A 13,138-nucleotide genomic window follows, 5' to 3' on the forward strand; every position below is an offset into this window, starting at 1 on the left:
GATATCCTGTCAGTTTAAGTCTTTGCATCAAAAAGAGCATCCCACAAGATGCCCTGCACCAGCCAGGAGCTCTGGGTGTCACCGTGGGAGGGTCTTTGGCTTGCGCTGGGGTGCAGCACACAACACCAGGGCCAGCAAGGTGTGGAGCTGTGGGGCTGAGCACAGAGCCCAGGTGTTGTCTTATCTGTCCAGCCACAGATGTTTCACTGTTTATAAGCATTAAAAAATGGTTTCAGAACTGCTCTTTTAGCTGCATAAGGTGAATACTGAGGAACGAAACAGCTGCCTGTTTTGTTGATGGGGGTGGTGTTTGTGAAACTGGTGAGTTACCCTGGTGGAGATACGGGACCACAGAGACCATTGCCTGCAAAACAGGCTGGCCTGGAGATCTTCAGGTTTCCCTGGATGTTACGAGTCAAGTGGTGCCAGCAGATAACGCCTGGGGAGTACGTGACTGCGTCCCCTCCAAGGGGTTTCTGCCATGGCCCCCTGCACTGGGGACACAGCTCCTCTGTTGGCTCCCTGGCCGTCCCTTATCTCCCCACACAGGCCTGTGTCCTGACCTCACATGAAACCGAGCCCTGTGCCTGGGACGTGGATAAAGGGCTGGCCAGGTGATGAGACCCCCATCCAGTGTCCTCACTCCTCACATGGCATGGCTCGCTCCGGTGGCTGAACTCGTTTGCAAGTGCTCAACCAGGTAAGTGATGCAAAATGCTTTTGTTTGCTCTATAAAATGTTCTGTGAGGGGTGGTGTGGAGGGCTGTTGGTTGTTTCCTTGCAGCAAGGAGCAGGGGAGGATGCAGTGCCATGAGCTCGGACCATCCCTCCATGACTCTGCCTGGCTGGAGTGGGGGACAAGCAGGGGACCACAGTGAGGGTTTTAAAAGGGCTTTGCAATTCAAAACTGTCTATTTTCATCTCCACATACCCAGACGTTTCCACCTGCACATTTCACCCACTGCACTGCCCCTGCAGCAGATATGAAGCAGGCACTGCTACAACCACAGCCCCAGCTCCCCCATCTGAGTCTCCCTGGGGAGAGGAGAGGCAGGGATCAGCAGTGGCTTCTGCCCTGGGAGCCATGGGGGCAGCCTGCACAACCGATGTCACCTCCCATTCATTTTTCTTCAAACCCAGTGGCTTTTATTCTCCCGTATTTGCTGACATCTCAACATTTTAAAAAAATAACTTTTCATAGCAAATTTACCCTCCCAGAATAAGTTTTTTTGCATGGTCAGCTTTGATGGACACCCAAGAAGAAACCCATATGTCTTTTCTCTGCTCCCAGGGCTGTGAATCAAAAGTTGGAAATACGGTCATGGCAGTTAAACCCCAGTTAATGTGTTAGCTGAGTGTTTCCAAATGTTTCCATGGAAGTAGTGGGCTCTGCTAGAAGGTGTGCATCAGTGACTTCACTTCCTACGTGCAAGATCAGAGCCCCAAATGTTAGGTATTAAAGAGTTAATCTGTGGACATTCCAAGGTTTCGATGAGCCTTGCTCTTAAGCTTGGTTGCTGTTCACAGGTTAACTATTTCTGTCTGACAGAGCTGTATAACCAGGCCAAAATACGGTGCAATCAGCAAGAACCCTGAAAAAGAGATGCTTAGAAACCATGTTTTAAATCAGCCCCCTGAACTCAAAGAAGCAGCAATGAAATAGCAAGTCTACCCAGCACAGTGTGGAAATTCTGAGGACACAATGTCCTCTGGTCTTGGCTGGCTCCTGGGAGCCTTGCTGATCCCTCATTAGCAAGTGCAGAGCTGACTGCTTCTGTTGTTGTATGAATGGGCTGTTGCCCTGCTGACTGACTGGACCCACTGGGGCAGCACTAATGGGCAGCAGCACTTTGCCTTCTTCACCCAGGCAGACTGAGTCTGCAGTTCAAACATGAGAGAAGAAGGGCCAGAGAACAGGCTGTCCGGCCCTTGTCCCTCCTGGAGCATCTCCCAGGGCAAGCCATGAGCTGGCTTGCTTTGCCTCTCCATCCCTTGGTACCAACAGCAGTGAACTTGTGTAAATGCAGTGTATCTTTGCTTGTCCAGTCTCTCTTTTCTGATGAAGTGAGTCATGATACATGAATAGAAGAGTCCTGAGAGCTGAACAACAGTGTGATACCACAGTTCATGAGCTGTGGACAGAGATTTCTTGTTCTTCATAACTGGTTTTTGAAACCTTTTTTTTCAGGATGATGTACTGGCATTTCCTTTTCCTTCTCCTCCTCTCCTTCAATCCCTATAAATGCCAAGATCAAATCCTGGGTGAAGATCCATATGAAATGCCCAAAGACCACCAGGAGGTCTACAGAGGCACAAAAAATGATGTCAAAGAGATCCCAAAGATTGCAAAACCCTTTGTTTCTGAGATGATCTTTGTGCAAACCAGCATCACTGCTATAAGGAAAGGTGCCTTCAGCTACATGCCCAACCTGATCAAGATTTTGTTTATTGGCAATAAAATCAAGACTGTTGAACCTGGAGCCTTTGATAATTTGGACAAGCTAAGGGACTTGGACATCTCTGGTGCCTCTTTAGAAGAACTGTCTGTGGACACTTTCCAAAACCTCCCAAGTTTACAGAGGCTGGAGCTGAGAGACAGCCAGCTCAGATCCATCCCCAAAGGCCTGTTTGATGGGCTGGAAAGTTTGAGAGAGCTCTCCCTGCACATCAATGCAATCCCTTCTCTTCCAGAAGGCATTTTTGATTCTCTTGTCAATCTAACTTTTTTGGACCTGTCTAGAAACAGGATCACAACTCTTTCTGTGAATGCCTTTAGCAAACTCACCCAGCTGCAGGTCCTCCGGCTGTATGAGAATGAATTGCAGGACCTCCCAGAGGGACTGCTAGACAGTCAGCTGGAGCTGCTGGAGCTCAGCCTCCAGAGGAACAGGCTCAGGGCACTGCCACCTATGCTTCTGAGGAGCCTGCCTCACCTGGAGAAACTCTTCTTGGACAACAACCTCATCAGGGTTCTCCCACTTCAGGGCTTTTTTGGTTTAAACAAACTGAAGTTGCTGACTCTGGGTTCAAACCATATTATGGAGCTCCCCTGCTGCCTTTTTGACACCATGCCACACTTGCGAGAGCTGGATCTGAGTAGGAACAGTTTGGCCACACTTCCAGATGGCATCTTTGTCAACCTCACATCCCTTGGCAAACTCATCTTGTCCCACAACCAGCTGTCAGCCCTGCCAAGAGGAGTCTTCACTGGGCTCAGCAAGCTCTTGGATCTCCAGATGGACACAAATCAGCTCTCTGCTCTGGATGAAGGGGTCTTTGCCTCTCTCCCAAATCTGAAAACCCTGAACCTTCGAAAGAACCCGCTGGAGAGTGTTCCCCGTGGGCTCCTAGACCCCCTGAAGAAGCTCAGCTCAGTGTATCTGAGTGGTAACCCATGGAGATGTGACTGCAACCTCTGGTACCTGCACTGCTGGATCCTGGCCAACAGGGAGAAGGTCAAATTGTCCACTCAAGTCTCCTGCAAGAGCCCACCCCACCTGGCAGGGCAAGCAGTAACATTGCTGAGGGATGAACACCTGACTTGCCCAGGTACTCTGCCGTTTAACACCACACCATCACAAAGGGTGTCAACACTGCTGTCACGTGGAGCTGTGTCCCCAGCAGCACCAACCATGCTGTCATTGGCAGCCTTTCCCATCAGGACACTGCCAACCACTCTTTTACCTGTGGTCACCTCTGCCGTGTTGCCAGCCATGCCAGTGGAGGCTGCCTTCACCACTCTGTCACCAACCAAGCCATCTAAGGCCTTTGTCACCACCCCACCACCAGCTGTTCTGCAGAAGGTCCTCATCACCAGCCCATCAACAAACAATAAGCCCAAGACCTCCATCACCACACCATCAACAACTATGCTGCCAAAGGCCTCCATCACCACACCATCAACAACCAGTGTGCCCAGGTCCTTCATCACCACACCATCAACAACTGTGCTGCCAAAAGCCTTCATCACCACCTCATCACCAGCTGTGCTGCCAGAGACCTCCATCACCATCTCATCACCAGTGCTGCCAAAGGCCTCCACTGCCACACCATCATCATCAGCTGGGATGCCTAAGGCTTCCATCACCACCCCCTCAGCAGCTGTTTCAACTTCAGCCATCGTAAGACTACAGTCTCCTGGGGCCAGCCACCCAGAACCTGTGCCACCCACTCTAGCTTCTGCCACCACACGGGTGCCAGCAAGCTCACTGGCAGTCACCACCAGACAAGAGCTTCCTGCTCTTTCAGTGCCCAGGGAGAGGCCAGCCACCACCCCACAGGGAACACCCGTAGCCTCCCTTGTCTCAGCTTCCTCTGTGGCACTCTGGCCATTGCCCAGGACTGCTGCTCTGGGCACAGTCCCGCTGGCCTCACATTCACCATCGCACCATGCTCCTGCATCAGACAGGGAATGGGGCCATTCCACCATGCGTGACTTGTCCACAGTTGGTGCCCAGCCCACCCCCACTGCCCCCCAACACGCTCCTGCCCCGGCAGGCACCGTCCTGCTCCCCACACCTCCTGTCCCCACACCATCAGACTGCACGAGCCCCTGTCCATCCTCCCCACCCCTGGCCCCCAGCGGTCATCGTGGCTGGGGCTTGTCCCTGTGGACCAGCCCATGGCAGTGCCAGGTGTCTCTGGCCCTGGGGCTGGCCGCGCTGGCACTGCAGGCAGCCTGCGCACTGCTGGGGGGGGTGGTCGTCCTTCTCCTTCACCAGGACACCCGCCACCACCCCAGGCCACCTGTGAGGCTGCTGAGTCTTCAGGCCCTGGCTGCTCCGGGGACTCCCAAGCCAACCCTGGCACTGCCTTGAGATTTGCTGCCCCTGTATGACCTGGGCTGTGCCAGCTGTCCTCCTTTGGGGTCTGCAGCCGTGCTGGCCGCAGGGTGCGCTGTCCCTGGGATGGGGGTCCCGGCACCCAGGCCGATCCCAATGTAGCGGTCCCAGCACCCAGGCTGTTTTGGGATGCTTTCCGGCTGACTCCTGGCGGTGCTGGGAGCCTGCAAGCCTCGCTGCCTGACGGCCCTTCTGCCAAGGGACACTAGATGGCATCCCGACACAGGCAGTGGCTGCCGCCGCCTGACCGCGGCCACCGAAACGCCGGAGCCCCCGCACCCGCCGGCCGGGACCCCGCCGCACGGCGGACACGGCCGCTCTTTGCTCGTAGGGTCAGGAGCCGCTACCCGAATCTCCTCCCATCCCTGGAAGGTGCTTGTAGTCCTTGGGGAAAGATATCGCAAGGCTTCCTGCCCCGAACCCTGTCTTCTTCCCTGTGCCACGTTATGGGATGTGTCAGTGTCTGTACAGTGTCTGTACCACCATCATACACAGACCTCTTCCCCTCTCCCTCTCCCTTTCCTCCTCCCTGATATTAAAGCCCCCCCCCCCCCCGCATGTCTGATGGGCTGGTGAGGACTGTTTTCATCCTGGGGCTTTTATTGCCGTGACCTGCTTTTGAGGATTCCTGTTGCTTGCTGGAGTGTGGGGTCCCCAGTCAGTGCTGGCCATTTGGGACTGGTGTAGGACAAGGGCTGACCCTCCGCAGGCAGTGGTACTGTAAGACAATAGATAAGCTTTTCTTCCCACTCTTAAATCTCACCTGATGCTGAGACCTGGCTGCAGGTCTCTTGGGAAGCTTGGGAGGAAGGGTTGATGTGAGCCTTCACCTCTGCAGTCTTGGGCTCCTGCCAGGCCCAGGGAAGTGCCAAACTTAAACAAAGGCAGCCATTCCTCTGCAGCTTCTGCCATCACAAAGTGTTGAAACCTTCCCTGGGAAGCTTTATTCCTGGAGAATTGGAGCTGATGAACACAAGGGATGTTCCTTGATTCCGGTCTCTGGGTACCTTTTTTTTGCTCTAGGTTCAGTCTTGATTTTTTGCCCTGTGCAAGGTAAGCTGCTCCCAAATTGGATCCCATTTTCTACAGGGTTGCAGGTGTCTGTCTTCAACTCCTTGCCATTGCAGGCTGGCGCCTGCTCCGTCTTGTCCTGCTTTTGGGTGGCCTTCCCCAGTTATGTGGCATAGGGGCTGCCTGGCTTGGAGGTCTCCCAAGGAAAGAGTCCCTGAAAAGCAATAGTTTGGACATGTGTTTCACAAGGAAAAATGGGAAAGCAACTCAGAAACCTCCTAGCCAGTGAGCCCTGAGCTCCCCAGCTCCCCTGCCTGGTGCAAGAGCAGGAGAGGGGGAAAGGGGCTTTGTGCTAGAGTGCGTGCCTGCAGCTATGCATTAGGGAGCAGGATATACATCCTTGCTAAGAACCTGCGCAGTGTTACAGGCCCTTCAGCTACTCCTTGAAGTGCTGCCGATGGCTGTGAAATACGGGAGGCGAGCGTGGGGCAGTATAGCTGGGCGGGATGGAGCAAGCTGCTCCGGGGCCAGGGCTGGCACAGCAGGTAATGAGATACAGATGAGGGAGAGGGAGTGTTTTTTCTGGCAATCCAGATGGACTCGGCTTAATACTTGATTTAGAGAGTTTGAAAGCGGGGCCTGGCTGCTGGGGAACAGACCCCAAGCACTTCCCGAGGTGATGAGGGGGGGTCTCTGCTGGCTTTTCAGATATTTAATGGCCCAGCACAGTCTAAACAGGGAAGTACTTCGGGGTGAGATTAGCACAACATAATCACATCTTAAAAGGTCTTCAGAGACATAAGGCACGTCCGCTCTCCTATTAATTACTGGTTATTAATAAAGCTGGGGTCAGGCGTGAGGTGTTCGCTCTGGAGCATGCTGGTTCCCTCTTTGCAGGGCAGTGCTGTATCCGAAAGCAGCACAAAGCCCCGCAGCCTCCACCTGTGCCCATCCGGCTCTGGAAGCCAAATGGCCAACATTCCTACAGCTGCTTTTAAAACTAATTTGCCCCATAATACCCTGAAAGGGCCACGTCTTTCTAAGTGCCCAGAACACCTCTAAGTGCCTCAGAGTGCTGTAAAATAATAACAGCCAAGGGTGTTCTCAGCACGGGAATTTCCTGCTATGATCGATTTGTAATTTGCAATGAAAATACAGCGTGCGTGTTCCCAGGGCCAGGCTGGTGCAGCTGGCTCACAGGCAAGAGTCGGCTCCCTGCACCACTTTAGGGCCGATCCTTGGAGGTTTACGGCTGGGCTGGGCTGGGAGGAATTAGCAGCTGTTCCCATTTGCCCCTGTTGGCTCCAGCGTACACCAGGAGGGAAGGAGCTGGGAGGGATGCATCGTCCTGGGGGCAATGTGCCTGAGCAGCCTGTGGGGCAGCACCCTGGGGTTTCCTGCTTGCTGAGCAAGAGCAGCTGGAGAGCTCATGGAGATGGGGCAGAGCATGGGGGATCTGCACCAGGGAGATCTGTGTTTACTGCTGCAGGGCTCCAGCTCACTGCAATGAAGGTGTGTGGCTGGGGCAGGTGCTGTAGAGTGCACAGTCCTCAGCACACCCTCTCCACTCTGCTGTGGGCAGCCCAGGCATCCCTTAGCCGCACGCTGCTGCACTGGGTAGTGGTTGGTGGTTTTTAGTCTGTGAATTTCTCTGGTTTCTCTGAACTCAGGTAAGATTTTAGCATTCACAGCACCATGTGGTGAGGAGTGCCCAGGATTGCCCATGCACTGAACGAGACATCACCTCGCTTTGGTCTTCCTCTGCTTGCTGCTCCTTGAACAGGATGCCCCTGGTTCTTGCTTTGGAAAAAAAAGTTGAGCATCCCTATGTGGCGTCTCCAGGCTGCTTGTGACACTCTGCACCTCTTCCCAGTTGCTGTGGCTGCCTGAGGTCCTCACAGCCTCAGGTGGCCAACTGTTAGAAGCAGAGACAGGACACCATACACGTGTCCTTGAGTGGTGCTGGAACCAGGGGTCTCCAGCATGGCCTGGGAGTCCTGCAGCTGCTGCTGGCTCTCTTCCTGCCCTGTGCAGGTGAGAAGCAGTTCCCACAGCACTGTCATTCATGCTGCAGCACTGACCTGTAACCCTCTGCTTGTCAGCCCTGCTGGGAGCCACCCATGCTGCGGGTGTGGTGGCCTGTCCCTGCCACCTGCCTCAGTTCCCTTTCCTGTCTCTGGGGCACCCCATGGGCAGGAAGGGGGCTTGCAAGCAAAGCTGTTTTTTGTGGCTCATGGGAAGGGGGGCAGTGAACACCTGCGTGAGGGGATTTGCACAACAACCCGGGCAAGGAGCAAGCCTGGGCCTCTGCTGGGCAAGTCTCACTGCTGGCTTGTGATGGGAACCTGTCCCAGCTCATGGCCGCGCTGCCACAGCTTCCTCCCTGCGTGCCTGCCTCGTGTGCCAGTCCTAGACATGTGCAGAGCTGTGCTGGGAGCAGTGTCTCACCAGCTGCTGGTGTGGTTTGAGAGGCATGGCGAGCTGGGGGCTGACAGCTCTGTGCGCTGTGGGCAGAGCAAGAAGGGGCTGGTTTGGCACCCAGTCCTGTAGGAGCAGGGAGATGCTGGCAATGCCACTGGAGAGGTGGGATGGGTGACACAGGACCTGCAGGTTGAGGACCCAAGCTGGGGCAGCTCCCTGGCAGAGGAGGCAGCTGCTAGGGTCAGCCCCAGGCCTGGCTGCACATGTGCAGCACTCATCCATCCCCTATTGCAGTCAGCAGAGACGGCTTGTGGGCTGGCGGTCATTGCTCAGTGTGCTGCTGTGCCCCCTCGATGCTGGTGGTGGTTTTGAACACCAGCATCACTCCTCTGCGTGTCCTCTGGATGGTTTTTCTCTCCCTCTCCATCCTTCACCTTCAGCATCCCTCTCCACACCCACTCACAGTACCTGTCCAGCCACGTCAGGCTGCCTCTTGCAAGGAACCCTGTGACACACATGGGGCAAGAGCTGAACTGGGACATTCCTACATCTGCTTTGCCCCTGGCATCTCACAACCCTACTGCAGCAGGGGCCTGACTGCCCCAGGGACAGATGGGGCAGCAATAGAACACACAGCATGGGGGACAAAGCTCAAGCAGATGAGGAGCTGACACCCCTGGCATTCTCATCCTGCCTGCCTCATGCCTTGGGCTGTCCAGGCTTTTCTCCAGGGTTTGGGCAGGGCATGAGAGTAAGGGCAAGAAAAACAAGCTGGTGCATCCTCCCTTGGGCAGTGAGAGAGCCTGGAGGGGCGGAAATTCCTGTTTGTTTAAGGTGCAAACAAGTGCTGTTAATCTGCTGCCTGTTTGTATTTCTTTAGAGCCCCTGAGTGTGGGGGGAGAAGAGATGGGGTCTCCCCTTTGTGCAGGGGCAGGGTCAGGCTATTGGAAGTGGAGGTGAGAAAACACAGAGGGGCAGCTGGAACCTGCTTTGGGAGGGAAAGATTTTTTTCGGCTATTTATGATAATTAGTGGGAAACGTTCCTCAAGCATTTCAGATGATTCTGTAATGAAGCTGGGTCAAATGTTTCCACTTTGTTCCCCTGGAACCATTAAAAATCCCCCTTCTTTGGCTGCGTTAATGCAATGCTGAAAAGGCACAATGGCATAAAAGTGGCTCTGGGAGGGTGGCACGCCTCCCGCCCCACTGGATAGAGCCCTTCAGAGCCCAGATTTCCTGGGTTATAAACCTCAGCACTTGTAATGTTCATGCAGAAGCTGCTGGGGATCCTGTGCCCAGGGCTCCTTCATATCCCTGATGCAGAGTGAGCACCACCGAGTTTGGCGCGTTCAGGAGGAGCAATGGTCAGCACAAACAGAGCAGGGTGAGAAAGGGCACGCACTGCCAGAGATGCCATCACTCCGCTGTCATAGAAAAGCTGCTTTCAGCCTGTGGTTGTGCTGGGAATTTGCTGGGGTGAAATGCTGTGCTGAGAGAGGACCAGTCTCCATTCAGGGGAAAATAGGGGGTCCAGCTGAAAGGAAAGTCCTCCTGAGTCAGTGCTGTTCTAGGCCAGATCCTGCCCTGCCTGCTGGGCCAGGCAGCACCCAGGCACCAGCGCAGAGCAAGGGGCCTGAAATCCAGCCATGACCCTCCAGGTGAATCATGAGCAGTCTGCAAGAGCTGGCTCAGTCTCCTCTTGCTTTTAGCAGTGGAAGGCTTTTCCAGCACACATGATGAAAAGAAAATCCACCTGCCTGATCTCACACATCTATCAGCACTCTTTCCCCAGGGCTGATGTGTAAAGCTAATGGGAGCTCTCCTGCTAAAGCTATGATAAAAAGAGAAAATGGCAAGAGCTTTTAGCATACTGGTGGGGGCTGAATGTGATGGATTTTGGCCTCCCCATCAATATTCTCATGTGGACTCCAGTCAAGCTCAGTGTCCTAGGCTGGGCACAGGGCTGCAGCAGGCAGGGGGGAGCTGCTCCCCTCCTGCTCCACTTTTGGCTGGGCAAGGGCAGCTGGGGAGTGCTTGGGCACCCAGTGTGGGCACCCAGCATTGGTACAGTCCTGCAGCTCTCCAGGGCAGGAGGGAGCCATGCCTGCTGGCCAGGCACCTTCCTTCCCAACCACAGGTGGTGTCTTCCAGACAGTGACTGCTAATTGGGACCACATCACCCTTAATGCCCACCCCCTGCCCATGGCTGAAGCCAACATGCCCCACTAAGGTACTAAATCATCCAGCTGTGGAAGAGAGGTTAAGGACTGGGAGCACGGCTGCCCAGGAGCTGTCCCATCCCTCTGCCTTGCCTGCCCCTGCCATAATCAAGCAGTCATATCAGTCCCTTCACTCCTTTCAATGGGGGAATATTTGCAAACAAATTCCTGCCAGCAGGATGTTCAAGCTCTCCTGCATGGTGGGATAAAGATACCTGTCACGTCTGCCCTGTCCCCAACACCGGCTCATGCTGGGAGCACAGCTGGGGAGCTCCATGCTCTCCATGGGGCTGGTGACTCCAGGCAGTGTGGGAATGGGTTGGGAGGGCTCCCAGGAGGAGCAGGAAGGCTTTAGCTTTCCCTGAGATAATGCATGGCCCACATTGACGAAGTGGCACTGAGCCCTGCTGTGAATTAGCTGGAGTCCTTACCTCAGGGTTCTGTTACAGCAGGTCCTGAAGCACCACTTGAATTATGATGCCTTTGCCAGTCCCCATGTCTGTACCTCCAATCTTTTTTGTGGAAAAATCTCGAGATACACAGTAAATTTTCTGTGGGAGCTGAGCTAGAGGTACTGGCAGTGAGATGAGTATTTGGATGGTGTATGTCTGCAGGCAAGGGTAATGAGTCCTGGGCAAACTGTGGTGCACTGGGTCTCAGAGATGGGGATTTCAGTGCAGGTTGCTGCCTGCATCATGCTTTAAGCCTCCACACCAAGTCAAATGGGTCTCTTGGCAAAGTTTGTAGTGGGAAACCACCTATCTTGGTGTACAGAAGTGATGATTTGAAGCCTCATGGAACGTGGCAAGCCCGTGGCTTCCTGAGCACACAGCAGCTCTGGCCAAGACTCTGGTAAGTGTGTTTGATGGGCCAGGTACCTCTGGTACCACCCTGCCAGCACATCACATCTCCACCCCTTCGCTCTGTTCCCCCCCCCGGTCCGGCGATTGCTTTCCAATGAATTATTTACATAAGTTCTCAGCAGCGGCTGGAGACAAAACCTCAGGTACGGAGCAGCAGCATGCTCCTGACCTTTCCCACCGCCGGACAAACGGAGCCAGCAGCACGAGGCGGGCACACAAAGGCGCTGCGCCGGCCGGAGCGCTGACCCCGCCGTGCCACAGCTACCTGCTGCTCTGCCACAATGGCCCTGCGGCCCCGGCCGGCCTGCCGGGGCGATGAAAAAGGGCCCGAGATAATAATGAGCCTGACTACCACTGCTCTCTTCAGAGAACTGAGTCAACTCCTTGGGAAGAAAGGAAAGAAAAAAAGAAGGGGGGAAAAAAAAAGAAAAACCCCTCTTGGATAATAAAGAAGTAACAAATGAAGACTGAAAGCCTATAGAAGGCGTCTTAACCCAGTGAAGAAAAAAATGTCAACATCTGTGGAGCTGTCTGCAAAAACAGACCAAACCCCTAATGAATACCCTCTAGAGAAGACATTCACTCGAGGAAAGGCAAAAGGCTACATTTTTCTATGGAGGTATAAAGATTTTGATGAATCTGCCCTTTCCCTTTCCAGTGCAGTTGAACCAAGCACTAATGTTCATCTTCAGCTGTATTAAAGAGTGTGGAGGGGGGCAGAGGGGGGAAGAGTCTTGATCTGAAAGCTTATGGGGAGGGTGGATTTAGGGAGCCTGGATAGACGTCTGAGCACTAAAGCAAGGAAGAAAAGCAACAGGCATTAGAGAAAATACTGTTTAACAAGAGTTTCTTTAGTCAACCCATTTGAGCAGAGATTGGTGTGCCATAAACGTAATCCTCTTAGTGCTGACTTAAACGTGTTTGTACAAAACAGGGAAATATAATATGAATGTAATAGTCACGTTTGCTAAAATGCTTAATAAAAAGACAAAAGTCCTTTATTTTGATCTTCAGATCCGGTGCGGGCTTGGGGCACAGCAGATGTTTTCTCAGAAATCTGTTTGAAAAAAAGAGAAAGAAACGGAGAATATGGTTGTGTCCCGGCTGGCTGTGTCACACGGCACCTCACAGCACCACCAGCAGCTTCCTGGGTTGGTCTCTGGAGAAGGGAGCCCTTGCCTAAGGAGCCCCCAGGCTCTCCAGAGTGCAAGGGGAACCACTGGGGGTTGAAGCTAAAAACACTTGGTGGGGAGTGGTTGGTAAGGCAGGTTTCAGGTGAGGAGGCACAGGCAATTCTCTTTGCCGTGTCCGGAAGCTTTGTTGGGGGAAAGAGAACTAAGGAGTAGTCCCCAACTGGAAATCGTGCAGAGTCAGACTCAGACCCAGCCAGACCTGTTGTGGAAGGATCATAACAGTTGTCCTCAGGTGCATCCCACCTTGTGCTATGGACACAGCGGGAAAACCGATGGGTGGAGTTGTTGTAATCACCATCCTAACATCTACATTAATCACAGATGAATTTGAAAGACATGAATGAAATATTGCATGTTTTTTCTCTTTTTTTTTTCTTTTCTGTAGAATAATCATAGAAAATACTAAACTGAAATGGCAATGTTTGAATTTGACTTTGCTCGATAAACATCTATTTAACATTAGCCAGTACAACTGTACAGCATCAACACTAACTGAAAGCCAGAAACCAGTGAAATAATGTGTTTTCCTCAGTGTTTCTCACACAGATATCATCTTGCCCCAGGAAACTGTGGTTCCCCCTTGGGCCAGC

General features: G+C 53.4%; 1 protein-coding gene across 1 annotated transcript; it reads left to right on the forward strand.

The window, feature by feature from the left end:
- Positions 1–2,192: 2,192 nt before the first annotated feature.
- LOC309576612 (uncharacterized protein) lies at positions 2,193–4,817 on the forward strand (the record flags this gene model as incomplete). Its single annotated transcript, XM_082288021.1, has 1 exon — positions 2,193–4,817. The coding sequence occupies one exon, from the start codon at positions 2,193–2,195 to the stop codon at positions 4,815–4,817; it is 2,625 nt and encodes an 874-aa protein (XP_082144147.1).
- Positions 4,818–13,138: the final 8,321 nt, after the last annotated feature.

Source organism: Coloeus monedula (genome assembly GCF_965178545.1).
Source record: "Coloeus monedula genome assembly, chromosome: 10".
In the NCBI taxonomy this organism is placed as follows: Eukaryota; Metazoa; Chordata; class Aves; order Passeriformes; family Corvidae; genus Coloeus; species Coloeus monedula.